Here is a 13,154-nt window from a genome sequence, read left to right as displayed (position 1 = left end):
GAGATGGTCATGAAGTGTGCTCCTGAGCCAGCTGGACAAGGGCTTTGCTGGACAAGCACTGTGTTTGCTCCTTAGGGTTTTTGGACTGAATCGGCAAAAAAAAAAAGAAGAGAAAAGCAGATGGTGAATTTCCCCCTTTTCTGTCTGGGTCCAAACCTCATGACAGCTATGGCCCTTGCCAGTTCTAAAGCCTAAGACATCTTGGTCGAGAGGCTTTGGAAATCATGTAAATCAACTGTATGTCAATTAAAAAAGTAACAATAAAAATTTTTGAAAAAGAGGCTTTGGAGTTACTGACTCGAGGGGGATATAATGCTACAGAAGATTCATCTTAACCACCCAATGCATCCACTGCCTTCAAGAAATATAGCACCTACCAAATCTACCAAATGGAGAAGCTGGATTCAAACCTAGGCAGTGAGGTTTGTAATTCTAAGATGCTATGTGGTTCCACTCCCCCAGTTAAGCCATTGCTTACCAAGAGTTGGTTGCTTGATATCAGATGTGTATGCCGGTTGTATGTGTTATTGTAATTTGCAATTTAATGAAATATTATGTAAATTGATTAATTGAAAGTGTGAAAACAAGCACTGTTTCAATGAAAATTAAGTTGAATCCTTAGAAGACCTGATTAAGGTGAGTCCCTTTAAAAACTGTTGAGTAGATTAAGCAAGAAAATTATTACATTGGGGGAAAATAATAATTTAGATGAGTTTTGTACTCAAGATTACTTCAAACATACCATTAGTTATTTGTTGTACCTTAAGGAAGCAAACTGGAAATTGCATGTTATACATAACTGAGATTTATGCAATAAACATGGAGAACAATGATTACTGGCCCTATCAAAGAAAAGACCCTGGCCACACTTTGACAAATGGCAAATTAATGTATTTTTTGTTTTAAGAACTACTTCACGGTGAGATTTTGAAGACTCATTAAAATATTTGTAGAGGATCTGCTACATGCCAAGCACAGAAGCAGGTGCTGGGGGCATTGCTGTTAATCTTCCTTGTCTACATGAACCTTATTATCTTGTCAGGTATTCAAGATGTCTTGATGCAGGTTAATCAGCTGTAACAAAGGCCAATATAACAGTGCCTTTAAACAGAGAAAACTTTATTCCTTTCTCATATAAGCAGCCAGGGCTGACATAGTGGCTCCATGGAGCTTGGGGAGTCAGGCAGGATACTCTACAACCCTCAACACATGATTTCCTTCTCATGGTCCAAAATGGCAGCTCCAGCTCCAGCATAACACCTTCATTCCAGCCAGTAAGAAGAAAAGGAGTGGAGGGAAACATTTATTTTTTAAGGGTGTGACCTGGCAGTATACTATTTCTCATATCTCACTGGTCATCACATGTGCATGCCTACCTGCTGCAAGGGACACTGGAAAATGTAACATTTAGCTGGGCAGCCATCTGGCCAGATAAAACTCGGGTTCTGTTACTGAAGGAAGAAAGGAAAATGGATTTTGAGGGACAAGTCTGCCACACGGGAGTATTGCTACCAAGTCAGGCCAACCCACTATCAACCATCACTGGCTCTACCATTTAATAGCTGTATTGGGAAATTACTCAACTTCTCTTTGCTACTCAATTTCCTCATCTGTAACATGAGGATAAAAGTACATCCTACAACTGACAGGATTTAGATAATGTATGTAAAACATCTAGAATTCAGTAGGTGCTTGATCCACATGCCCTCTCTAAACTGAGGTTTTGAAGGCACTTCCCAAAGAACACTTCAAAATCTGAAAGGCAGCAACAAGGTGTACTAGGTCTTGGGCATCACCTTCCTGGGGATAGCTGTCATTTGCTTGTTGTATAAATTCTGGTGGTGTCTGGTGGGATATAGCTTGTGTCATTATTTTACAGCTACAATTGCATCAGAATGAAGTCAGCACACAGCCCTTTAATTACATACTTCTGCACTTGGGGAGGGCAATTCAGCATAGAATTATGCTTTACAATGTAGCCTCTAGGTCAGGCTGCTTGGACCCTAGCTCCACTGACAGCTATTGCAGTATCATTGGGTATGGCATTCAGTATCTTTGAGCTTCCTTTTTCTCATAAAATGGGAATAATAACAGGATTGCTGTGAGGATAAATGAGACGATTCATTTTAGCACTTGGTACATACAAGTATTCAAAATATTATCTATGTCAAAGAAGCATGCTTCACATTGTGTTTAGAAATGAATCTTCAGAATCATCAAATTAATTTTCTCAAATAGGCCTACCTCATATGCAGTCTTGACTGATACATAAAAGTGAAGCTACTTATATATTGGTGATTTTATAAAATAAAGTTATGAGGTCTTGAATAAGATTATCCAGTTGTTATGTACACGCTACACTAAAATTTAGATGAATAAACTCAATTTATGACCACACAGTCTAATGAAAACAATCTTCCACCACAAGCAGCCTGATAAATTCAGTTTCCAAAACAAGCACAACTGGAAGCCAACATTCCATAGGAGATGACAAACCTCTTATAATTAGAAAGGAGAACAATAAAGGAATAGTTAAAAACAGGTGGGGTTCTTGACTTTCTCAGTGAACTCACCAGGAATGCAATTCGTGATACAGAAAAGAATAAACTAGCAGAAAAACAAGACTGTCATTCCACTTGGATAATTCTCTTTACCTTAATGCCTTAATGGTAACTGGCTTGGTATTCCAAAAATTTCTTCCTTAATCATGCAATCGTGTCTTCGCATTCTTACAAGTTCTCAGGTAAAAAATTTAATCTTCCTCTTTAGGTTTTCCTTAAAATGTCATCATGACATGAAGACTGTTTTCAACTGCGTTTCTAACCGTGGCATACTCAACCTATTAAAGAATTGTAATTTTCAATTTCCATAGCTATTATCTTGATAAAAGTGGATAGGTTAGTATGTACGATTAAGGAAGTACAGCGTGCTATCTTGGTGACAAAGGTAGGGGAAGCAAACATACTACTGGGCAGAGGGGTCCTAAGTTACATAAAAAGCTAGTACTGTAAATAAGAACATTATCCCCATTTTATAGAGAGGAAATTTAAACCAGGAGTGCCCAAGTTCGCTTAGCTAGTAAGTAGTAGGGCCAGGAACCCGGGCTAACGGCTATGCTATACACAGCTTCTTGAAAGGGTGACAAAAACACGAAGAATTATTTTCAAAGGCCGATTGAGAGCAAAACACCACGGCCTGTCTGGAAATGTGAGGCAATACGTAAATGCTCCGAGGAAAAGGCTGGGGCCCAGGCAGGGATGGAGCTAGCACACAGCGAGGCCGGGCCGGGTGGGCCGGAACCCCCGCCGGAACCCCCGCCGGAACCCCCAGCCCGGGGGCGCACCGGAGCGCCCTGGCCCGGCGACAGCCGGGACGCACGCAGCCCGCCAGCGACCACTTCCGGGAGGGGCGTGCGGGCCCCGCCTCACTTGGGGGCGGGGCGAAGCGCCGGGCATGCGCCGGAGCAAGCCGGGCCGGGGGCGCGCGCTCTGCGGGCTGCATGTCCGGGCTGCGGGCGCTGCTGGGGCTCGGGTTGCTGGTTGCGGGCTCGCGCCTGCCCCGCCTCAGAGCCCCGGCCGGCGCCTGCCTCGCGGGTCCCCCCTGGTGGGGGCCGCAGCGGCTGAACTCGGGTGGCCGCGGGGACCCAGAGGTCATGGCGTGCACAGCGGTGAAGTACCTGAGGTAGGCGAGGCTCCGGGCGGGCACGGGCCGCTGGACGGGGTTGGACGGCTCTCTCCCCGGGGGGCGCCTGCTCAGGCTGTGGGTGTCCTCAGCCAGGAGGAGGCCCAAGCCGTGGACGAGGAGCTCTTTAACGAGTACCAGTTCAGCGTGGACCAACTCATGGAGCTGGCTGGGCTGAGCTGTGCCACAGCCATTGCCAAGGTCAGTGGCGCACCTCCAGACCTTGGGGACGAGTCATGTTTAAGCCTGCTGGCCCATCCACGATGGAGTGGGAAGGACAGTGCGGCGAAACCTGCGCCATTTCTGCCCAAAGACCTTCTGAACACCCTCTGACTCTGCCTCCAGGCATATCCTCCCACGTCCATGTCCAGGAACCCCCCTACTGTCCTGGTCATTTGTGGGCCCGGGAATAATGGAGGAGATGGCCTGGTTTGTGCACGACACCTCAAACTCTTTGTAAGTATGTGGGGAAGGGCTGTGGGCGAGAGGGTGAGATTTCTAGGATCTAGGCTTGAATTACCCCTTTCCTTTCCCTTAGGGCTACCAACCAACCATCTATTATCCCAAAAGGCCTAACAAACCACTCTTCACTGCACTGGTGACTCAGTGTCAGAAAATGGACATCCCTTTCCTTGGTGAAATGCCCCCAGAGGTAGGTGGCTCCCGCTCGGTACCATACTGCCAGTGTTCTACTCTCCTGCCCTGTTTCCAGGCCGATCTCATTTGCTTATTTTCCTTCCTAGATGGTAAGTTCTTAGGGGGTAGGCATGGTGCCTGGCTGAGAAGGTGCCTGAACAGGGCTGTTTGGTAGAAGCAGTGTTAAGACCCTCCTCCGTGCAGTGGCTCTGAGTCGCCAAGGCCATCCATCCCCGGGTCACTCCTTTACTCTGCAGTCAGTTCCTCCCACCCTAGCATGCAGTTAACACGTTCTCTGTACCATTTCAGGGGCTGAAGTGACAGCCTCATCCTAAACCCTTTCTGTAGATGATTTAGGGGAGGGGAACTTGAGAACTTGGTTTTATTTGGAAATTTCTTAACACATTTTACAGACAAAGAGTCTGAGGTGCAGAGAAGGCAAGCAGTTTGTCCAAAGTCACAGAACCAGATCACAGTGGAGCCGAGACCAGAGGCTGCCCTCCTGACTCCCAGTCTCAGGCTGTCCCACACTGTAGCCTCCCCAGTGGCAGACAGGCACTCAGAACAGAGAACGTGTCTGGACTTGGCTTCGCCTGAATCAGTGACCAACCTGCACTTAACTCTGGGCCTCTCAATGAGATAAAATGTTTGTGCCTCTGTGAATGGTCTGTGGGTGCTGAGGACTGCCCGCTCCCGTTAAGGACCCTTTGTGCAGCTGCTGGCTCTGACACCCTTTCCTTTTCCTGCTCCACCACAGCCCATGCTGATCGATGAACTGTATGAGCTGGTGGTGGATGCCATCTTTGGCTTCAGCTTCAAGGGTGACGTTCGTGAGCCATTCCGCAGCATCCTGAGTGTCCTGAATGGACTCACTGTGCCCATTGCCAGTATCGACATTCCCTCAGGTGCTGGGACCAAGGAGGGCAGGGGGACGGGGAACCTGCCGTGTCTTGAGGCAAGTACTGAGTCCTGACGCTTGACTCAGGGCTCAGACCAAGTCTGAAGCAAGTCAGGTCTCCAGCGGGAGAACAGAGCTTTGTGGATCCCACAACAGGGCCAGGGAGCAAGGAGTTCAGGAGGACCCTGTACAGGTTGGCTCCAAATGCCCAAAGCCCAGGGGTACGTGGAGCTTCAAGGATGAGTTCTCAGGTGGGAGTGCAGGGGCTTCTCACTCCCTTAGGATGAGGGAGAGCAAAGTGTAGTAGGGGAGCAGACACCTGGCCTGTGCTGTTCTTCCTGAACATGGCCCACTTTTCAGGATGGGATGTGGAGAAGGGAAGCTCTGGAGGGATCCAGCCAGACTTGCTCATCTCCCTGACGGCACCCAAAAAATCTGCAACCCAGTTTACCGGTCGCTACCACTACCTGGGAGGTCGTTTCGTGCCACCTGCTCTGGAAAAGAAGTACCAGCTGAATCTGCCATCCTACCCTGCCACTGAGTGTGTCTATCGCCTGCAGTGAGGGAACGTGGGTGGGCCTTCTTCCCACCAAAGATTTAGTGCCTCTCCCAGAACTGTGGAATACTGAGAGTTCTTTCAGCAATAAAGGTTAATGGGTGGCAGGAGCCGGAGCAACCCTGGAGTTACAGTGCCATCTCTCTGGGGGAACAGAACAGGCAAGAGTATGGTGGCATTTGTGGGGGGCAATGAATATTGACTCTCTGATGCTGAAAAAGGCTCCCCAGTGAGGTGTACTGTCCTTTACACACACGTGATTCTTAACCATTCGGGATGCACAGGGTTGTCCTCTTAGCTTGCTCCTTCCACTTAACAGTGTAGCAAGACTACAGGAGGCTCACAGAAGGAATTTCTTCAAAAACATCCAAGGAAACTTACACTCAGGAAGTTACTGGCTGGAAATGGAGTGCAAGTCAGGACTTACATTTAGGCTAGGAGCCAAAGTTGGTATTTATTTAATCGTTTGGTATAGTATTACAGACTGGCAACCTGTGGGAATTCAGTCCTTAGATCTAAATTTGTATGTTTTCCTTAGCCTTCACAATACCTAGAAATCTGTACTTTCACATAAGCATCCGTTTTCAGCTTACAGCAAGGATGCCTCTTCAAAGGGTTTCTGCATTCCTGTTCCCACAGTCCCCAGCACTCTGTCTGTGGCTGTCTGGCTCCTACAGGCACTGGAGTTCGTGGTCTCTGGGTCCGAAGCTGTGAAGGAGACCACCGCACCCGTTCCCTCAGCTAAGGCACGGTGCTACGGCTATCCTCTCAGGAGACTAGGGTTCAGAGCTCCGCTTCCTCCTTGGGAGGCACTCCTCACCTGAGAGGGTGCAGAAGACCTGCACTGACACAGGTCTCCGGCTTCAGCTCCTAAAAAGGAACTGATCGAGCCCCACCCTGACACCTTCAGTCTCTCTTCCGTCTCTTCTCGGCTCTCTGGTCAGTGCCAACTCCAGCTCTTTCCCCTAGCTGCTGCTGCCTCTTCTTACCTCTGCTGCTTAAGCCAGTGTGTGCTCTGAGCTCTGCTTCCTTAGTCCTGCCCACCTCCTCATCTCCTTCATCCCTTGCACCCAAGGCATCCTCTTCCTCTTGATGCTGCTGTCTCCTCTTGCTCTTGCTTTTCCTGTCACTGCATGCTCTGCTCTCTGCTTCCCTGGTCCCACCGTCTACAACAGCCTCCTCGCCTGCTTCCTCCTGTATGTTCATGTCGTCCTCAGGCTGCCGCCTCTTCCTGCTTCTGTTGCGTGGGTCAGTGTATGCTCTGCTCTCTACCTCCCCTGCCCTGACCCCACCTACAGCCTCCGCTCCTCCTCTCCCTGAGGTCCTCACTGCCACCGCCTCCTCATGCTGCTGCCGCGTCCTTTTCCTGAAGAACCGATCAATTTGTTCTCTGCTCTTCGGTTCCCCGAGCCCACTTGTTCCTGGGGCCTCTCCTGCCTCACTCCCCGATGCTGTTTCCTCTCTCTCACCTGCAGCCTTTTCTTCCTGATGCCGTCCTTTCTTCCTCTTCCTGGTGCTCCGGTTGGTATGCTCTGGGGTCTCTTCTGCATTCCTTTCAGTTGCTGCTGCTTCCTCTTCCTGCTTCCTATTCTTCTTTTTCTTTTTCTTTTTTTGGTGGGGCCTGCTCTCAGACTGCAGTTGAGGGGTCCCAGGGTCCTGGCCTTTGAGATGAGCCAGGAAGGCCTGCTCCTGGGCCTCCAACCGAGCAAGCTTAGCCTTCATTGTGATCCCCAGACGGGCAGCCCTGAAATAGATGGGCCTAAGTCAGAGCGAGGTATCGGAGAATGGGCCTAACCCTTGAGACTGTAGGGAACATTGGCAGGGAGGAACTGCCTATCTTCAGGCAGCTTCGGACATGGGCAGAGGGTAGGACTCATTTGCATGAGATGGAAAGAGTACAGAAGTGGCACAGGCCATCCTCAACGGTGGGCCTGTGATGGGGAGAAAAGAAGGGATCCCAAGGCATTTGTCTCACTCACTTGTGTGCAGTTCGCCCCTCACAGGCTTGGAGCAGCATCTCATCGGTCAGACTGCAGTGCGGGGGAGATGAGGAATCACAAAGAGATCTGGTGGGAAGGCCTGTCTCCCCATGTAAAACATTCCATCAACACTAAGTTCCTATTCAGGACCTGGCACTTCTAGGTGCAGGGGATACAAAGATTAGTATAACACAGTTCCACCCCAAAAGAGACCTAGTCAAGAATTAGACATAGTCCTTTCTTAGATTTGAAGCCATCAACTCCCACACACCCCAGCGCTAAATGAAGTCTCACATCTTTGGAGGCCTGGGCCCCTGGTTGTCATCATCACTGTAGCTCTCCACGTCCTTGTCTGGCTTCTCCCCACCTGGAGTCAGTGTGGTCGTCTAGAAGGGAACACAGGGGTGGACAGGGCCCACTTAACACCAGTGCCATACCTCTTCCCTCTGGAAGCCCCCCCAGAAATCACAGCCATAGGCACACATTTGCCAGGACCCAACATTGCTCCTTGCAGACCCACAAAGTTGTGCCAAACTGCATACTTTAACTAGGGCAGGAGGTAGGCTGCAGTTTGGGAGGCAGGGGTGTGGGTGACAGTGGCAATCCTGGTCTCCCTGGCTCAAGCTGGCTAGTAGGCAGAACAAGAGGGGGGAAGGACTGTCACCAGGTTTTCACAGTAGGGCAAGTGACCCCTGGTGGTCACCCCCACCTTTCCCTGTGCACAATACTTACTTAACCAGATTAACTGAGAACCTACTGTGGGTCAAGGGGCTGGGGATACAGAGTGGAAAAAGAATGAGATGGATCCAGCCTGATGGAATCTACACAGTGGAGAGAAAGGAGTACAGCAGAACACAGGCAGTTATGATGGAAGTGTTGCATAAGATAAGTGGAGGGGCACCCAACTCAGACTTCAGGGTCTGGGGAGCTGAGCTCTGGAAGGTAAAGGGAGATAAAGGTAATCAGCAGATAAAGGGAGAAGGGAAGCAGAATGTCCCAGGCAGAGGGACTAGCATCTGCAAATATGTGAAGGTGAAAGAACATGTGTCTTCCAAAGAATCCAAACCCATCTGGCTGAAGTGTAGAGATCCTGAGAGAACTGGCAAGGGACGATTCTAGAGAAGCGGCAGGGACAGGGCAGGAAGGGCCACATGAACCAGTGTGATAAATCTGGACTGTATCATCCAGGGTCAAGGAGGAGCCAGTGACACAATAAAGTCAGAACATTCTGGATGCTTTGTGGAGGATGAACTGATTGGGGTGGGGAGTGAGATTAGAGGCAGCGAGTCTGGTTAGGAGGCTGTGAGAGAAATTAGAAAATGATGGCCTGAATGAGGGCGGAAGATGGCCACAGAGATGAGAACGGGAAAGAGCTACTAGATAGCATGCAAAGCACTTAGCACCTAATAAATGATCACTGATGGGTAGTGCCTTCTGCTGGTATGCTAGAAAGCAGGAGTCTGCAGACCTGAGCTCTACTGTCTGCCGTCACTAACCAGCTACGGGCTGTCTTCAGCAAGCCACTCCCCCCGCCCCCCACCTTTTGGCCACATCTGCAAAATAAAGAGGATGGGTCAGATAACCGGTCAGGTCTCCTCTGGCTTCTAGGTCCTTGGACTCGAACATCCCCTCCCACCCTGCTCTGGCAACTCCTGAAGGCACCCCACCTCCCACTACCTATGCTGCCCCTCAGCAGATGGCAAGGATCCATGCAACCTGAAGACCTCAATTCTTGCTGTGGGTCTGGGCAGTCTAAGTGAGCAACAGCAAGGGTCGTTGGTCGCAGGATCCCACTATGTTATTAGGACTGTCCCGAGCATAGGTAAGGCATACAAGGCGACTACTTAGGCCCCAAGGGGGATCAGGGATGGAAAATAGAATGGACTCTCTCACCTTCACAAACTTCTGATACAGCAAGTTGGGCTTGGGATGTTTATGACGGATGGTCTCCTTAGAAAGGTGCCTTATCTGTACTCCATCCTGTGAGGAATTACCAGTGAGTGGGTGATATGCCACATTTCCCTACAACCACATGTCCCAGGCCCTCATGTGTCATGTGCCCACTGTTAGGGCTCATACCTGCCTAGTTTCCACCACCAAGTTGGCTGCAGTCTTGTTGAAGAGCTCACTCCACCAGTGGTTTGTGAACTCCTTGGCAGGGTCATGGCCCACCTGCCAGAGGAAGACGTATGAACTCTGAGGACCTGCCCCACCCAGTCCTCAACGGGCCTCTCTCCCATCCACACCGACTCTCTCAGCCTGACCGGTCTTACCCCATGAGTGTCCTGCTTCAGCGTCACCCTGAGGGCCTGGGTGATGCCGTTCTCCTTCCGGCCCAGGCCTTTGCCTGCAAAGGAGAGTAAGTGACTTGGCTTATTCTGCTGCTTGCCCCGGGCTCTCATAAGGCACCCCCAACAATGCCACTCCTTGCCACTGCACACACGTAGCACTGGGCATATTCCGTACCTCTCAGAAGCCCTCCCAGTTCCATTCTCCCTAGACCTCTCCATGGGTCTCCCTACCTTTCGGCCTGAACTACCTTTTCCTTTGTAATTTAGGACACAGGTCATGTCTTTTCCTCCCTCTCCCAAACCTCCCAGTCCCTTCTTTCTCACTATCCATTGTCAAATTTCTTGCATTCTTCCCTTTTCTGGAAGTCAGAAAATTTCTTCCTGCAACTTTCCCTTTAAACTAGCTTTTCCTTCTCCAACTGAATGGACTACATAGGGGCAGATTGTTGAGGGGGGTGTGGAAGGGGCCCCACGGGGATCACCATGACTCCATCCATGCTTTAGCAGCTGCTCCTCAGCAAACTTCATCCCACGACTCTTGACCTCCGGGGTGACGCTCATGGTGAGAAAAGAGTCACTGTCCTTTGGTCCTCCCCAGAGACAAGGTCACGATCACCCCTTTAAGGGAAAGGGAAAAAGAGCCCGAACATTAACTCCATCCTGACTGCCCTTATGATAATTCTTTCCTGAGCAAGGGGGAGATGCAGAAGGCAGGCCTAGTCCTTGGGGGTCTCCCTGTCTGATCACAGAGAGGTCAACATCGACATGTCAATAAGTCAAGGTGGACTCATGTTAATAATACCTAAACTTATGGGGGGCTCACCACAAGACAGGCTGTGCTAAAACTTAACATGGATTATTTCATCCAATCTTCCCAGAAGATTGCCTGAACTTTACATTCAGGAATATATTACTACCCCTGTTTTATAAATGAGGAATTAAGGCCCTATGAGGCTAGGTGACTTGTTCAAGGTCACACATCTGATGTGTGTAGAACTCAAACTTGGCAGCTTGTCTGCAGAGTCCTCACTTTTTACCACTATGTGATAACGTCCCCCACAACTTATTACCATGTAAAAACAAAGTGGTGAAGTGCTTGTTAATGGGAGTTATGAGATAATAGTACTTAACAGCTTATATTCTATACCCGTTCCCCAGCATTTATGCTGTCCTCTAGGTATGGGGGCTACACACCTCTCCCCCATTGCCACTGTCTTTCAAGCTTGTTGCAGCAGCCCTTCTGGAACACTCCAGCTTAGGAAGGGCACTCTTACTGAGCTTTTAGTGCATACCAAGTAGATTATACATATTGATATATTGCCTCATTTAATCTGGGCAGTTCTGTGACAGTTAGGTATTATCCTTATTTTACAAACGAGGAAAACAAAGCCTGGGTTTCTTGCCGGGCGTTACACAGCTAAGAGACAGAACTGGAATATGAGCCCAGGCTGCCTGACTCCAAAGCAACCTCTCTTCTGCCATCTCACCAGCTAGCTGCAGTTCTTTATAGTCACTCAGATGCTCCTCCTTTTGGACCCCAGAGTGGCATCACCCAACCTATTACCAAATTTGCCTCTGAAATGGTTAAGATGGCTTAACACACAAGACATTCAAAACTAAGACTACTATTGCTGCACTGCAGACTATTTTTAAAGCTAATGCCACTACTGGAGTAATCCCGGAGCTTTCCAAGTGACAGCTTTGAAGGAGAAAACTTTTGAGTTCAAGAAGGTATAGTAAGTATGCCTAAAAAAAAAAAAATTAGACATATCATTTAAGTCATCCCTCCTAATATTAGGCTTAAGAATAATGACTGTTTAATATGAAGAACAGTGAATTCACATTTCTGTTCACATTTCTACTGTGAAGAATGCTTACCTGAAAACTTCACTGATATCATGAGAATCCCAACAGAAAAGCATTGAGTAAAAAATGGTCCTATCTTGCTTCTAGACATTGTAAGGAGCAGCAAAATTCAAATACTGAGGCCTTTAAGGCCACCTCAAAACTGCCTCAGAAGTTATCTTTGATTTATCAGCCCTCAAATTTCAATAATAATATCTTACATGCATTTACTCAATGCCAGCCTGTTGCTAATTGTTTCACACAGATTATCTCATGTAATCTTCCCAACAGCCCTATTAGAAGGTGTTACTACTGCAATGTGCAAATGAAAAAATGGCACTGAGAGGTTTGCCCAAATCAAATACCTGGCAAGTAGTGGATCCAGGATCGCAGACATTTCAGAACTGGTTCTTAATCACTACATTCCTCAGTCTCTTATAGTTCTTTGTGCTTTCTGCTTCCTTATCCCTTGTCTTAGTAATTAGAAACTATACGTCCCGTAAGTCAGAAACGGGCTTTATTCCCCAGTCCCAAGGCACTCAATGAGACGCCAGGAATCGAGAATGCGTTTAGTCGTTATTTGTTGAACTGAACAACATAGGTTGGGAATGGCATGACTTCTAACGGGTTAACAATGGACAACCGTGGACAGAAGCAACTAGGTCCTAAGCTGAGTGCTGCAGTCTTTGTGAACGCTGAGCGCACACTTTGTGGAAACGTCTCTCCAATCGGAGTTTCCTGGAGAAGTGGCCCAGGGTCACTCTTAACAGCGGTTCTAAAGAGCCGGCTACCCTCTCCCTGGGTCTCTGCCTCTTGTCTAAATTCTAGCCCTCCCGCTGCAGCTTCACTTGAGTAAAACTACTCCCGTGCTCTCACGTTTGCCGCTGAACCCGGAATCTGGCTGCCACCATTCAGGGCACAGCAGCCTCTTACCGTCACCGTGAGGTTCTCTTCGCGGAAACATGTGCCAGTTCCGACTGGTGCGCCGCCATCTTCCCGGAAGTGTCGTTTCGGTCCTTCTAGGATGTCTAAACCATAGAGATGCCCGCCGAAACTAAAACCCTGGTCCTCCCAGCAGAAACTGCGTAGGTTTCCATTGGCCTACATGGTTGCCACAGAAACTCGCGCCCAGAGCGAGCCCATTTCCAGAAGTTCCGGAGGTGTACTTGCTTTTCCCTTTCTCTCCCGGAGTGTACAAGGGTCTTCAGCCCTCTCTTGTCCTCTCAGGATGCCAAGAACAGCTTTGGGTACGACACTGGGCTAGTCCT

General features: G+C 48.9%; 2 protein-coding genes across 6 annotated transcripts; one reads left to right on the top strand and one right to left on the bottom strand.

Moving 5' to 3' along the window:
* Positions 1-3,433: 3,433 nt before the first annotated feature.
* NAXE (NAD(P)HX epimerase) lies at positions 3,434-5,891 on the top strand. Of its 3 annotated transcripts, none has more exons than XM_036922546.2 (6): positions 3,434-3,681; positions 3,774-3,882; positions 4,027-4,137; positions 4,220-4,333; positions 5,075-5,272; positions 5,576-5,891. In XM_036922546.2, the coding sequence occupies exons 1-6, from the start codon at positions 3,500-3,502 to the stop codon at positions 5,633-5,635; spliced, it is 774 nt and encodes a 257-aa protein (XP_036778441.1). In that variant the 5' UTR covers positions 3,434-3,499; the 3' UTR covers positions 5,636-5,891. The 3 variants fall into 3 exon arrangements, with proteins under 3 accessions (XP_036778441.1, XP_057351060.1, XP_036778440.1); XM_057495077.1 differs by having other exon boundaries at positions 3,437-3,681; positions 3,778-3,882; positions 5,075-5,222; XM_036922545.2 differs by having other exon boundaries at positions 3,438-3,681; positions 5,075-5,222.
* Positions 5,892-6,206: 315 nt separating this feature from the next.
* On the bottom strand, positions 6,207-12,951 carry LOC118930713 (G patch domain-containing protein 4). Of its 3 annotated transcripts, none has more exons than XM_036922547.2 (8): positions 12,820-12,951; positions 10,524-10,659; positions 10,024-10,097; positions 9,830-9,922; positions 9,644-9,730; positions 8,045-8,136; positions 7,751-7,801; positions 6,207-7,515 (listed from the first exon to the last, which is right to left on the bottom strand). In XM_036922547.2, exons 2-8 carry the CDS (start codon positions 10,600-10,602, stop codon positions 6,678-6,680), a joined length of 1,314 nt encoding a protein of 437 aa, XP_036778442.2. In that variant the 5' UTR covers positions 10,603-10,659; positions 12,820-12,951; the 3' UTR covers positions 6,207-6,677. The 3 variants fall into 3 exon arrangements, with proteins under 3 accessions (XP_036778442.2, XP_057351058.1, XP_057351059.1); XM_057495075.1 differs by having other exon boundaries at positions 12,763-12,876; XM_057495076.1 differs by lacking the exon at positions 12,820-12,951 and adding an exon at positions 12,252-12,707.
* Between the last annotated feature and the right edge of the window lie 203 nt (positions 12,952-13,154).

The sequence above is a fragment of the Manis pentadactyla genome, chromosome 19 (genome assembly GCF_030020395.1).
Source record: "Manis pentadactyla isolate mManPen7 chromosome 19, mManPen7.hap1, whole genome shotgun sequence".
Taxonomy (NCBI): Eukaryota; Metazoa; Chordata; class Mammalia; order Pholidota; family Manidae; genus Manis; species Manis pentadactyla.
The sequence above is the reverse complement of the archived record's forward strand: the minus strand, read 5'-3'. Positions and strand labels throughout refer to the sequence as shown.